Consider the following 14,917-nt stretch of genomic DNA (forward strand, 5'->3'; position numbering starts at 1 on the left):
ATGTTCATGTGATAGTGGTAAACTTTCATAATCAAGTATGCACCAAGAGCAGCATTTTCATGTTTGTAAATTTAATGAAATTAGTTCTAAACCCTTCTTTAATTAATACTTGGCAATTCCAAGATCCACTAATATATCTAACGTTAAACTACAAAAGATAAAACCATAGCGAAACATATTGAAATCCAGAGCAATATATGGCTGAAAATCGAACACCTCTTCTTTAAGTAAAAAACAGTTCAAACGTGTTAGATGTCCTGCTTTAACTCAAAAAATCTTTGTAACTTTATTATTTGATTATTTTTTTTAAAGAAAAAATATCATATATTTCTATTTGTATGCTTCATATAATACTTTACGTTCAAACATGATCAAACATTTAAAACATCGAATCTTAAATTTTGTTTTTTTTTTATATTTAATTTTAAAACTTTTCTTTACATTCTAACCAAGTCTACAAGTTTTCCTAGTCTGACATGACTGAGAATACACATAATTTTTCATTAAACAATGTTTCGAGTTATGGTTGAGCAATTATCGCTAAAACGCGGTTACCATCGGTATACATAATTAGAATTAAAGTTTGCGTCTTAGTTCGCTTGAATTTTATAGAACTACAGGAGAACATTTTTTGGTTGACTCAAATTGCTGGAACTTAGCTTGACAGTTTTGTTAAAATTCTATGAATTTCTTGACGTATCTTTCTTGTTATTCCTTGAAACACAAAGCAATCTTAAGGGCATCGCATGGAGGAAAGATGTAGGCTAGTTTAAAATAATTTTGGCCACCATTTAAAATTTGGCTACATCTTGAATTTTAACAGAAAAACGTGTTTCACCGTTAGCGCTTCGTTTTGAATTCTGAGGGCAGCTGCAAAAACTGTCCAATAAGATTTACCGAATGAAAGAATTTCTAATTAAACGCAAACATCATATTTTGTACAATGCCACTTTGTTCTTAGTCAATTTATCAAACAATAATAAATAAAATATCAAGCAATAAAAAATCATACAATTCAGTTGTATTGTCGAAATTATGCTTTTGACTTTTGAAGAGCATTATACGGGCAGAATGGTACCAGACACATAAATGGGTTACTCGAAAACTGTTGCATCAATTTGCTTAAATTTTTCATAATTTTGTTTAAAAAGCGAAATGCAATGACAATACTTATATTTTTTTTAAATTGTTTAAAATTTTAAATTTATCGAGGTAAACACAACAACGTTTTCGAATAAACGGTCGGTGAGGTTTTTGGATTGGCATTAGATGATCCGTTTTACACTAAGTGGTAGGTTCTAAAAGACTGAGTTTATTTCATGGATTGATATTTCTTTTAAAAGGGCACATCGTAATAACCTTAGTTGCTAGACTCTAGGAAATAGTCACATAGCATATACAGTAGTATATAAGGCATTGCTATGGTAGATTCAATTGATACAAGGACAAAATAACTTTCACTTTTTACATTAGCAAATTTTTCAACTAAATAATGTTTAAGCCCATGTATTTGATCTCTTCGTTCCATATTTTAATAGAAATAGAACACAAACTAAATACATGCAAAAGCGTATTAGTTTTCGTTTGTTAGGAATGTGTATTTAAGTATTTGTGATATTTGTATTTTTTATATATATTAAAATGTTTGTTTTTGGATTTTCGCTTATGATTTGTATAGACTGAAAGTCGAAAACCCATAGCATCGTTCGAGGAAACGACACATTCGATCCCTATACATTAGAATATTTGTGATTTTTATGATGAGACATCATTAACGCCTGGGAATAGAAGCGCCTTCTGGGCTATAGTAACGCCCCCCTCAAAAATGGACGACTAAGAAGCTCATATTTTACGACGACAGGGCTGGGCTCAATAGGTTTTGTAGATATAACAAAACGAACCAAAAACAGTAGAAGCTGGTTAGGATTTTCAATTAGAGTTTGCAATTTTCCCGGGATTCGATTTCCCGGGAAACGGGAAATAAAATTGACATTTCCCGGGAAAGGTGGTTGTCTGTACTTTTTGCCGCTGGCGCCAACTGTTAGCGGTTATGAACGAAATAAGCAGTCGTTACCCTATTGTTCAACCTCATCTAGGACTTGGTAGATAATTAGCGTTTTCTACACATAAAGAATTCATTTTAGATTATAAATTCTACGTAGTTTTTAGATTTATTTTCCTTACCTCCGCACTATAGACTTTAAGCCTATTTTGCATGAACTGCTTTCCTTTTTTTGGCATTAACGTCCTCACTGGGATAGGGCCAGCTTCTCAGCTTAGTGTTCTTATGAGCACTTCCACAGTTATTAACTGAGAGTTTTTTTTGCCAAATTTGCCATTTTCGCATTCGTATATCGTGTGACAGGTACGATGATACTTTATGCCCAAGGAAGTCAAGGAAAATTATATTACGAAAAGTTCCTGGACCAACCGGGAATCGAACCCAAACACCTTCATCATGGCTTTGCTTTGTGGCCGCGGACTCTAACCACTCGGCTTAGTAAGGCTCCCATGAACTAGCACTAAGTAAAACTAGATATAAGATTTAGGCTGCTCGCTACTTTTTAGCTTTAAATTCACGGAAAAAATGCGCAGAATTGTAAATAAAACTTTGGTTACTCCTTTGCATGATTCTAAGAAGCTTGTTCCAATTTTGTGATGCAGATTCATATATACATTGAACAGTGCCTTTTTCCTCACCGGTTAGCCGACCGTTTTATTGGTCAAGCTTTATTTGACCGCTTTAATGGCTACAGTGAATAGACCACAGTAGATTCATAGCAGGGGAATGACGTGACAACATCAAAAAACTAACCTATATATGCGAAGGTGATTCTTATGATCTGTTCTAGATGATGCATATTATTGCATCATCTAGAATAGAATCTATTAAAATTAATCGAGGAACATGAAATTCTTGTTCTTGTTTTGCCCTTTGTTTTGTTGTTATTGTTGATGATCATCACCATTGTATGCGCTTGTACTTTCTTTTAATTTTAGGCATCTATCCGCCGCGACACCGTCTCCCGGCAGCGGAAATTGCACCCCCACAGGGACCAGCCCTCCTCGGTGCCGTGGCTTGCGCTCTCGGTTTGGTGCTGGTCGTGGGACTCATTGCCAGCGCGATGTACGTGAGGGCCCGCAAACAGATACGCCAGGATTCGCTACAGTGAGTAATGATTCTCCGGAATATTTTTACTTATTCCCTACACAGCACACAGCTTGTCTTTACACGTGGCTACACAATATCAGAGAGCGGCAGCCTTTTTAAGGTGGCAATAAAAAGGGAAAATGCTCCATGCAAAAAAAAAATGCTTCATAATAACAGCAGTTATTCATCGTTACAATTTGTGATTCGTTCAAAAAATGCATGAGATTAACATATTCAGTGGTACCAGTAAACCACTTTTTTTTACAATTACCGAAAAACTAAACATTACATATACTTTGCATTTGGATTAAATTTAAAGTTACACGTCTTCTCGGTGAGAATCGAACTCACGACTTCTTGTTCTCTAGAAAGAGCGCATTACCCCTACACCACGAGAGGACTCATGGATGCAGTTGTCATTTTTGCATTCGTATAACGTGTGGTTAGCACGATAAAACTCTATGTTCAGGGAAGTCAAGGAAATTTCCATTACGAAAAGATCCTCGACCGATCGGGAATCGAACCCAGACACCTTCAGCATGACTTTGCTTTGCAGCCGTGGACTCTAACCATTCCACTAAGGAAGGCCCCGAAATTTGAATTTTCAATGGTGTAGTCGAAATTATGGAGCAATCTTATTTAGTTATTAAAAATATTACAAATGATGAATAATTGCTCTTATTATGAAGCAGGTTTTAATATTCTAGGTGGCATTTTCCATTATTTTACAGTCCCAAAAACCTTTTGCCATCCCAGATCCGCACGGTCTGGTACTTACGTATGTTTACACAGGAGCTTCGCGGGGGCAAGTCAGAAAAGATGCAACAATTTATCACCCCCGTGTCGAGGTCCCGCTTGGTCTTTGTCGGGATTGTTATCTTTGCCCGAGTGGATGCCAAACCGAACAATTGAAAGTGATTGTCTGACGGATGGATGGATGAAAAATAGAAAACAAGTGTGATTTGATTTTGCGGTTGCTTGCACTTGGAGCAAATCTATTTTCTTCATTGTCCGTGTAATTGATGGACGATGGTGATACTATAGTAGGTCACGTATATTCAGCGAAAGATTGATGTTTATAGCCCATAGACAAGATTTGTGTGTACATAATAGAGTGAGGTGGGGCAAGAGTTTGAGCTTAGTTGGATAATCAAAATATTTAAAAAGACTGATAAGGAATGAGTAAATAGGTACCGTAAATCGAGGTGAAGTTGGTCACCTTCGAGCGATTCTGTACAATAAGATCAGGTGGATGCATATTGTAGAAAACACTATTGGTTCCACTACTGGAACATACTCTGTGCACGAAACCACAAAGGTAATAATTTAAATATAATAACAACAATTTGATGAGCTGATACTACGTGGTTACCAAGAAAATGGAATTACTATTGATGATTAACTACAGACGTGTCTAAAGCTTGCAAAAAGCATCTTAATGAAATGATTCTCCTACTTAAACCCTCACATAAAAATCAAATAAGTTTCAATTTTTATTTTGTTCCATATGGTGGAATTATAAATTAAAATTTAAAGTAAATAACACAACAAACACTTTTCTAAATTTTGGTTGATTTTGAATCTTTAATTTTTGAAAGGAAAGTATTTCACTAGAATAGCATTCGAAACAAATTGAAATTCATAACATTTCTTTTGAGTTCAGATAGAAGTCACAAGAAAAACCCACTTTACTCTATGACTTGACAGTTGATGCTCTTTATTGTCGAACCATCCAACAAAACTACACAACCAAGCCAAGCCACATGACCGAATTCGCCTGAAATCATAAGCATGTTCCAGCATATGTCGCCAGGCTGAATAACAACTAAGTTTTCCTATTTCCAGCCACAGTGGCACCATCGAGCTCGCCATCATTGTGGAATCCATTTGCATATGCTGCCGCACTATGATGCTTCAGGGTTAAACGCAATGCCGGAGATCTAACACAACATTCCAACTATCAGATAATCATTTTCATCCTTAAATCCATCTAAACAGCGGAGAAAGTTGTTTCCGAGTTCGGGCAATGCACAATATGGCACTATTGGCCGAAAAGTTCTAAATGGAACCATTTCCAAGCAAGTTCGACTCATTTCAGACCGTGGGTTCAGGGAGCCTGTGAGCCAACAGATTTAACACTTTAAAATAATCTTCTTCTCTTGTTCTATCTTTCTCTTGCACACAATGCCGGCTTTGGAAAACAAACAGCACCAGCTTCACCACTGCTGCTTATGGCAGCCATCAGAATGTTTTCATCCGTCTGGATCCCCTGGGGCGGCCACCTAGTGCGAACAGTGGCTCCTATGCCACGATTGCCAGCCTCAACAAATACCCCATCAGTGAATCGAAAAAATCCTGTAAGTATATGCGAAAATGGTAGGCTTGCGTTGAGGTGGTGGATTCCGGGGTTGAAGTGTGGAGACGGATGGTTGATTCAAGGTCCTGGCGTTTAAACGCACTACGCATACTAATAAACAGCGTAAGTTCACAGCTTGATGACAAAAAATCAGTTCAACAGAAGAAATGGTGCCTATCTTTAAGGACAAAATCTAGTTGCACCTTAAAAACCGTTCTATTGAAACTGAATAAAAGTTATTGTTCCTTTCATAAGCAAAGTTTATAGTTTATTATTTTGGTATGATCGATGTTTAATATTCGTGAGATTAACACCAATGAACTTATATGTATACAAATCTATATCAATCAAACTCATGTTTCATATTGAGTATAAGCATCTAATAGTATCTCGTTTGTTCACCTATTATAGTTATCAAACCTCTCCAACAACATTTCGTCTGTTAACTCGATTCATGGCAGCCTCGCACCATTCTCGGCTACGTCCCACGCTCTCTATCTCCTGTTGCATCTAGTGAATTCACCTAGCTTGCTGCGCCCCTTTTTCTTCTTGTTTCAAACGAATTTGAAACGAACATCGTTTTAACAGGGTTGTTACCCGAATAGTTCTACCAAAGAGGACCATCATTCTCAATAACATTCCGTACATGGACTTCGTATGAAGTATAGTTGTATGAAGTTTTATCAAAAGAAGTTTTTATGGAACTTTTGACGTTCAGAGATGACGTGCCTTCGTATTTCGCGACTAACAATGTTGTCAGACATCTGCAAGGATCCTTACCTACCTTTACCTTACCAGTCAGGCTAAGGCGTGGGTGACCTCTGCTGTACGTAGGAGATGTCTCCATTCGACTCGGTCCATGACTGCCTGTCGCCAGCAACGCATTCTACGAAGAGTCCGCAGATTTGATCAACCCATCTTGCTCGCTGCGCACCACGTCGTCTTGTACCGGTCGGATTATTTTCGAGAGCCTACTGGTGAAATGCGCGGCCCACCGTAACCTCCAATTCTTTGCGAAGTGGACGATGGTGGGTTCTCCCAGCAGCTGATGGAGTTCATGGTTCATACGTCTTCTATTTGCACTCTCCCGTTGATGGTCCGCTACACCTTCCATTTAAAAACACCATGTTTCGAGCCCATAGAGGAGTACCGGTCTAATCAGCCTCTTGTAGATAGTTAACTTCTGCGATGGTAAACTCTTCAATTCTATGGAGTCCAACGTAGGCAGGATTTCCAGCAAAGATGCGTCACTGGATTTCTATACTGATGTTATTGTCGGCGGTCATCAGTAAACCCAAGTACACGAATTCTTCGACCACCTCGATTTCATCACCGTCAATATGAACTCAAGGTGGGGTGGATGCCGTATCCTCCCTTGAGCCCCTAGCTATCTTGTACTTTCGACACATTGATGATCAGTCCGATTCGCCATTCTACAACCCTTAGTTGGATGTGCGTATCCGCTATCGTCTCAGCAAGGATCCGAGGTAGACGAATTTGTCCACCACCTCAAAGGTATTCCCGTATATCATCACACTGCTTCCTAGGTATGCCCTGTGGCGCAGACTGGATCTCGTCATAATCTATAATTCCACCTTCTAGTAGTCTACGCCGAGATTCGAACGTTTTTCCCCGCGATCTTTACGTAGTTTTGCACGCCGTCCATTGTTACTCTAATCATTCTCGTGAGCTTTCCGACAAAGCTATTCTCTTCCATGATCTTTGCATAGCTCAACACGGTCGAAATTGTCATACGTCGCTTCGAAATTTATCAACAAGTGGCGGCATTTTTGGATAATGAGCCGCACGGGAAAGATCTGGTAGGAGTTCAGGATCCCAGATTCTGCCTTTAGGCTGATGAGTTCGTTTCTGATTATTGATGGTGGCCTTATTTGTCTAGAGCAGCTGAAAGGCATCACTAACCTCCTGGGGGCTTCTTTGGCCGAGTGGTTAAAGTCCCCGGCTACAAAGCAAAGCCATGCTGAAGGTGTCTGGGTTCGATTCCCGGTCGGTCCAGGATCTTTTCGTAATGGAAGTTTACTTGACTTCACTGTGCATAGAGTACCATCGTACCTGCTACACGATATACGAATGCGAAAATGGCAACTTTGGCAAAAAAAAGCTCTCATTTAATAACTGTGGATGTGCTCACACGGATAAAAATCTGATCCCCACACCATGATTTACAAATCATGAAATTCATAAATTGGTTAGGTCATAATATCAGGATCACAAATCATGGTTCCTGGAGTCATAATCATGATTCGTCATAAGCGTAACATCCAGTGTGAAAACACTAAGCGGCGCACTTTGCTTCATCTCATTCGTATCGATCACTCTTAATTCAAGATGACGAAGTGGTTGAGTGGTAGAGAACGTGGCTCACAATCCGAAGGTACTTGGCTTGAATCTCAATGTATGCTATTTTTAACTTTTTTTTTATTTTGTCGATCATAAACGGATGCGCGACTCAGCATTTTTGGCATTTGAATCATGATTCTGAGCAATCAGCTACAAAAACCTAACGCGTGTGTTGGGTTACGGCAATCTGACTCATGATATCATGAGTCCAAATCATGGTGTATTTTCATAAGACGAAAACACGCTGGAATCATGATATCATGAGTCATAATCTTGTTTTTGGATTCTGATTTCTACCCGTGATAAGAACACTAAGCTGAGAAGCAGGCTCTGTTCCAGTGAGGACGTTAATGCCAAGAATAAGAAGAAGAAGAAAAACCTCCCTCTTTGTGGGAGCTGGTTGGTTCCAACTGCCAGTTATACTTACGAAGCCATAACCTTCGCTGTCCTGACACTCTGTGTCTGAGTTCTTTACACAATTTAGGTACATCGTGCCTTTTCCAAAAAATGCTCCTGTTCTAATCTTTGTATATTTTGGCTCGCGGCACGATGTCTTTGTAAAATGCATTGAGCTTGAGTTTCGATCGATGGACGGCACTTCTCCCACATTACCGATATCAGAATCTACCGTGGCGCTAACTTTGACTCCGACCACTACCTCGATACAATCTAGCGCGACTGAAACAACCAGATATCGCCAATGCGTTAGTACGTGCAGGTGCAGCATCTTGAGGCAGCTTTGCTGGATGAGGGCGAGCTCGATGGGACCCCTCTTGAGAACAGTCTAAGCAGCCATCAGGAGATGTTTCTTAGAATTCCTCCATCTGAATATAGTATGCCGAATCTCGACTTCTATTACTATTAAATTAAATTAAATTAAATCAATATAACTAAACGAGCGAATTTATTGAGATCTTAAGTATCATAAAATCGTCTTTTTTTAATAAACAACCTGACAAATCGGAAAAAAACTAGGTGTGTAGGTTCATTCATGAATTCCTCCGCAAATTCATCTTAATAATATTTCAAAAATAAATCTAGGGAATCCTGCTGTATTTTTTTTTTTAAATGTTCCAAAAATAATTTCTTAAAATGTTTCAGAAACAAACTGGGTACACTTAAGGAATTTTTCGTCTAAATTAAAGTTTCTTCATGCATTCTCTCTTGAGCTCGACCACAAACTGCACCCAAAATTCCTAAAGAATTATTTTATTTTTAATGAATGACTTAGAAGAATTATCTACTGTCACTACTTGTTAAATTCTTCCATTTTTTTCTTCTGTGTGCCTCGAGATATTCCTTCTGAATTAGCTTCTTTAAATTTGATTGTGATTGTGCCTACAATAACTTCATAAACTCTTTAAAAGATCGCTTCAAGAAACGTTTTCTTGAAGTTTTCTCAGGATAATTTTGATGAAGATTGCCAGGATTCATAAATATCTATTTTTCTATAATTCCGATAAACCTCTAAAAGCTTTCAGAAATTCATTCAATTTCCCTACCGAGATTTTTTTTTTATTTTTGAAAAATTTCTATGCTCTATCGATGAACGGATTCCTCCGGAGTCATCTTACGAGATTTTCAAGAATCGACCAGGAATTTCACTAAGAACATTTTGAAGCATTTAATCATCCCACAGGTATAGGACAAATTTCTGAAATTTATTCACGACTTCATGTAATGTAATTTTTGAGTACTTCTGTGCCAAGAACAAACAAGAAAAAAAATCCATGGAAAATAGACATTTTTTTGGTTTTAATATTGTTAGAAGTGTTGTTAAAAATATTTAAGGTCAAATCCTCAAGAAATAAATGTTCAAGACGCTTCTGAATGAACTTTAAAATAGTGTATAGGAAAATGTATGTGGAAACCTCCAAATGAAACATTTATTGAAATATACTTAAAAGAATTTCAAGAAGATCTTCGAGGCAATTATTAATGCTATTTCAAAGGAGTTTCTAAAAAAATAGAGGAATTTTACTGTGAAGCTATTTAGGAATTTTGGTGTTCTGGGAGAAATTCATAGATAATTTAACGATCATGTAAAACTAGGAACTCAGGTTGATAATAAGGGGGAGGGGGGGTCCCTAATAAAAAAAAAACCTGGCTATGCCTCCTCCGGGTCCTCACTGTATTGCATAGATTGTAATTATCCGTGAAAGTTTAACTATAAACATTTTTGTCGAGATTTGTGGGGGTCCCTAAAAAAGATTCACCCCCGCACCAAATACACGATGTACAAAACACTCATAAGTCCAGTAGTCCTCTACGGGCATGAAACATGGGCTATACTCGATGAGGACCTGCAAGCTCTTGGGTTTTTCGAACGCTTTGAAGAATGCCGGATTACAGCTTTGTAAATATGGAGTTCGCTTCGGAACAAGAAGGCTTGAAGTGCAGTGAGCTAGATGGATTGCCCAGGTGCACCATGACCTGGAGAGTGTAATTCACAGTCGAGGATGGAGAGAGGCGGCCATGAACCGAGTGACTTGGCGATATATTGTTGGCGAGGTTTTATCAAGTTACAGACAGCGAAATCAATCAAACGTAGAGCGCTGAACTTTCCAATCGTCTGTCTGAAATCCTCCTTCTGGCCAACCTAAGTGCTTAGGTCTTCGGTGATGACTTTTGTCATCGAAGGTTGGACAGTGATGTTAGTGAAATATGCGTCCTTGTCATCAGCAGTGCTTTTAAAGCGTGGGTTATGCTCGTTAATTACCCTAAAGATGAAGAATCGGTCTTTAATCCTCAACTTGAACAATTTTCATCGCTGTGGTCGTTGTCAATTTTTCCTACCCGTATTCTCTTGTTTACGTTTTTGTGCTGATATTCTTATGTTTAAGATTGGCTGGCAGAGCCTGACTCCAACCTCCTGGATTTCCGTAGGTCCATAGTGCAGTTTTTAGGTGAGAATCCTTCGCTGGCATTCAAACGATAATCTATCGTCAAGTTTATTTTGTTCCTTTAGGTACGCGAAGTACCAATAATACGCTATGCCCAGCATTTATCAACCGATAAAGTAGTCTTCCACAAATCTACTTTCAACTACTTGTAACATTAGCACGTTAAGCACTCTTAAGTTCAATTGCAAGCAGCTTGCAAAACACGCACGCAAACACAATTTACTCACCCATGAAATATAATAAACACAGTGAGTGAAACTCAAGCCCTACATCATTGACACGTGGGAGCCGGAAGCCCGTCGCAGGTTAGCTTCCGAAACCGTCTGTTTTTACCTAGCTACGTGGATGCTACCAGGTCCGGGTGATAATATTGTTCTCCCTTTAGTTAGGGGAGAACGTTCCGATGTCGAACTATTTTTCAAAATTTTCTCCGATCCTCAGTTTAAGATAATTTGTGTTATGAGTCATGAATGTCATAAAAGTTTTGAGCAAATTGGCTTAAGTACGTACATCTGTCTGTTTTTGCATACCTTAGAATTTGTCAAAAGTCAATGTCTGTTGGCAACAACACTGATATATTATAATAATGTTTAACACAAAGAAATAAATTGTAAACACCAATAATTTCTAGTTCAATTTAAGTCTGTGTACATCTCGTCCATTGTTTCTAATTTGTCCAATAATTTCTAAATTCTTGAAATCATCCAGAATCTTTAAAATTTTTTGAAGTAATTAAAAAATAGATATCATTTCAAAGATTTCTAATTATTCTCAAATATTAAAATATAATTAATTTTAATCGTGATATAGCTCTGTATATTACCAAATCGGGTATATAGTGCGTTTTAACTATTTAACGACTCATTAGCCTTTTAATAACACTATATCATCAATTTGAAGCGGTAACTAAGTTTTTTTTTTTTCATTTGGAGCATTTTTATCGTATCGGATCGTTTTACAGCATTCTACCCTGAATACATTTCCCCTCCACATCAGTGGTAGAAAAACTTTTACCAAGGAAACCAACCCGCAAAGCATTCGCACTCAACCCCGGCATCATCGCAGCATAGCACCATATCACAATCCACCACGCATTGTAGGGTTGTGCCGAGATTTTTCCCCATCATAATCATGAGAGGATAATCATCGTTTTTCATCATTGGGTTACCCTGTTTTCTTCTTTTTCCGCCGTACAGTCGTCATGTTGTTGATGTTGTGTTTACCCCCCGTGGCTTGTTTATTTTCAGGGTTTCGCAGTACACCGTCCCCGTCACCGTACGCTACGGCTCTGCTCCCGTTGAACCACGCACAGAGTCAACAGAACGGATTGGCCACCACGGAGTCCGTCTATGCCAAACCGGAATCGGTCTGTCCATCCCGGGTGTCCTATTACGCTTCATCGCAACTTACTCAGGTGGGTAAATATCGTGTTGGGAGATAACTAGATTCAAGTGATACGCGGATTTTTCCCAGTCCCCTAATGTCTGCTCATCGCACAGTGGTGGGAAATAGGACATAACATTAAAAAATTATATAACAATTTCTTACTCAAAATTATTTTCTTACGTTGTAAATATTCTAACGAAAAAAAAGTCAAACTTACAAATTAGTTGAACGGATATTAAGTCAACTGGAGGTTTTCAAAGTTGGAAGATGTAGTAATTTGATGTAGTTGTGAAACACAATTTTTTCATGTTATATGGAATACTAGACAGCAAACAAATAATTGATAACAACCAACTAAATTATTGGCCATGTATCAAGAATCGGACGTATTTAAATTCTGCTAAAAACGATTCTTCTTCTTCTTTCTGGCGTTACGTCCCAACTGGGACAAAGCCTGCTTCTCAGATTAGTGTTCTGATGAGCACTTCCACAGTTATTAACTGAGAGCTATCTTTGCCGATTGACCATTTTTGCATGTGTATATCGTGTGGCAGGTACGAAGATACTCTATGCCCTGGGAATCGAGAAAATTTCCTTTACGAAAAGATCCTCGACCAGCGGGATTCGAACCCACGACCCTCAGCATGGTCATGCTGAATAGCTGCGCGTTTACCGCTACGGCTATCTGGGCCCCTAAAAACGATTAAATTAATTCAATAAGTAATCGGATTTGATCGACGAAAATGTCAAGAAACTCAGTTCGAGTAGCAACACAGCGTCCCTCCCCAAAATTTAATAATAAAAAGTGTAGCTTCAGTAATTTTATCAAGAGCTTATTTTGTGACTTTCCTAGAATGATTTATAAAATTTGTGAAAAATATTTTAAGAGACGTTTATAGAATTCTCGAATATTGTTTTAAAGGATTTTTCAATTCATCTCCTTAAATATTTTTCAAAAAACACATCTAGGGATAACTGCAACATTCTAGAAGACACTCTTCTAGGGTTTTATAATCAATATACTCCAGAATTCTTCAAGTTTTTGGCTTGAAATTCCTGAACGAATTTCCTTTCGGATTTTTTCCAAAGGATGTTCACAAAAAAATCATAAACCATTTTATTATTAGAAGGTTCATCAAACATTTCTTCAATGATTTATGCATGATGGACTAAAAAATACTGAAATTTGTTTAAAAAATTGGTTTGTAGAAACCATTCAGTTATTTTTCAACAATTTTGTAGCAATTTTTTTTATAATAATCCTATAAAAACTTACTAGTAGAATAACCCAGCTTTTTCCAAAATAATTGTCCAGGAATTTAATACAGTAATACTGTTCGATATAATGCGCATTTTTTTTATTAAAACTTTGCAAATTATTTGTTTTTCTGACTCTAGCACATGTTGATTCAGATTTGCTACAGATATTTCTTCAAACATTTGGGAATTGAAACTTTCTTTGGCAATTTCTTTAAAAATCCTCTATAAAATTCAGTGAAATTCCTTGAAAATGTATGTCTGAATTTTCAAATTATTTCTTCCCGAAAACTGAACGAAATCTTTCTGAAAATAACTGAGATTTTTCATCAACAACTTTTCTCTTGAATTCCGTTTTTTTCTTAATTAGGGTAGGTGTACCAGTTATGGCCATAGTGGTTCCCTATTTCGCCATATGTGATAAATTTAATGTCTCCACATTTTGCAAAGTTTGGTGTGTTTTAGCAGTAAGATAAAGGATATTTCTTGATGTTAAAACATTTGAAAACATTAAAAATGTCAAGGTTATCGAAATATCACATATGGCCAAATAGGGAACCACTATGACCATAACTGGTACACTTTCCCTATAGAAAAGTATTTTAGAAATTCTCAAAGGTTGAATGAAAAAAAAATCCAGCAAGTTGTCCTTCCAGTTGTTCCAGCAAGTGTTCTTTTGTTTTTTTACTGGTTATTTCAGAAATTCTGAACGAGATTCAGCAACGAATTTCAACAACTCAAAATCAAAGATTTTCTCTATCTTACATGTTTTTTCCGAAATATTCCTGTAATTCTCTCAAAAAAATTTCAAAGCTTTTGCACGGATTTTTTGAGAGGTTACTATACTTTTATATTTTTTGTTACAATAACTTCTCCAGAATGATTCTTCAAGGAAAGTCATCAGTGTTTGTCCATCGACTCTATAGAGCATTTCTTAAAGGATTGCTCTATTGATTCTTCGAATCCTTGATTGATTTATCCGATTTTTTGTCAAAGAATTCATTATTTAATTTCCTCTATGGATGTTTCGTGCTTTAAAGAAGCAGCCTTCTGAAGAATTTTTGGGTAGTTTGAAAATAATTTATCTGGAAAATCACATGAATTTTTGAAGAAATTCCTCAAAAAATATCTGGAGAAAATATGATTGGAAATTGTTGACAATTACCCTGGCTTTATTAGAAAGCCTGAAAAATTCTTGGTGTGATCGCTAGAGAAATTTCAGAAGACATTTTTCAAGTACTTTTCAACGAATTCCACCACGAATTTCGAGACGGTTACTATGAACATTATCTTGGAGAAAAGCCGAAAAATCCATGGAAGAATTCATTTTCCAACTCCTCGGTGTATGCATGCAAAAACTCATTTTCAAGCTTTTTCAAGGTTTATTTAAAATAAACTAGCTAGCCATGAATTTCATATTTTTATGTAAGCTGTAGATAACAGCAAGGAATACTACATTGAAATTTTATATTTATATTCTCAATACTTGCTAAAATATTTCAG

At 37.2% G+C, this 14,917-nt stretch overlaps 1 protein-coding gene across 1 annotated transcript in view; it reads left to right on the forward strand.

Annotated features, from left to right (window-relative positions):
• Positions 1–14,917, forward strand: part of LOC5572107 (tyrosine-protein kinase Dnt) — a 320,019-nt gene that overhangs the window by 132,246 nt on the left and 172,856 nt on the right. The window contains exons 5-7 of the mRNA XM_021843333.1: positions 3,001–3,169; positions 5,360–5,508; positions 12,019–12,185. Coding sequence (XP_021699025.1) covers positions 3,001–3,169; positions 5,360–5,508; positions 12,019–12,185 — 485 coding nt within the window. The remainder of the gene's footprint in view (positions 1–3,000; positions 3,170–5,359; positions 5,509–12,018; positions 12,186–14,917) is intronic.

This window comes from Aedes aegypti, chromosome 2, assembly GCF_002204515.2.
Source record: "Aedes aegypti strain LVP_AGWG chromosome 2, AaegL5.0 Primary Assembly, whole genome shotgun sequence".
NCBI lineage: Eukaryota > Metazoa > Arthropoda > Insecta > Diptera > Culicidae > Aedes > Aedes aegypti.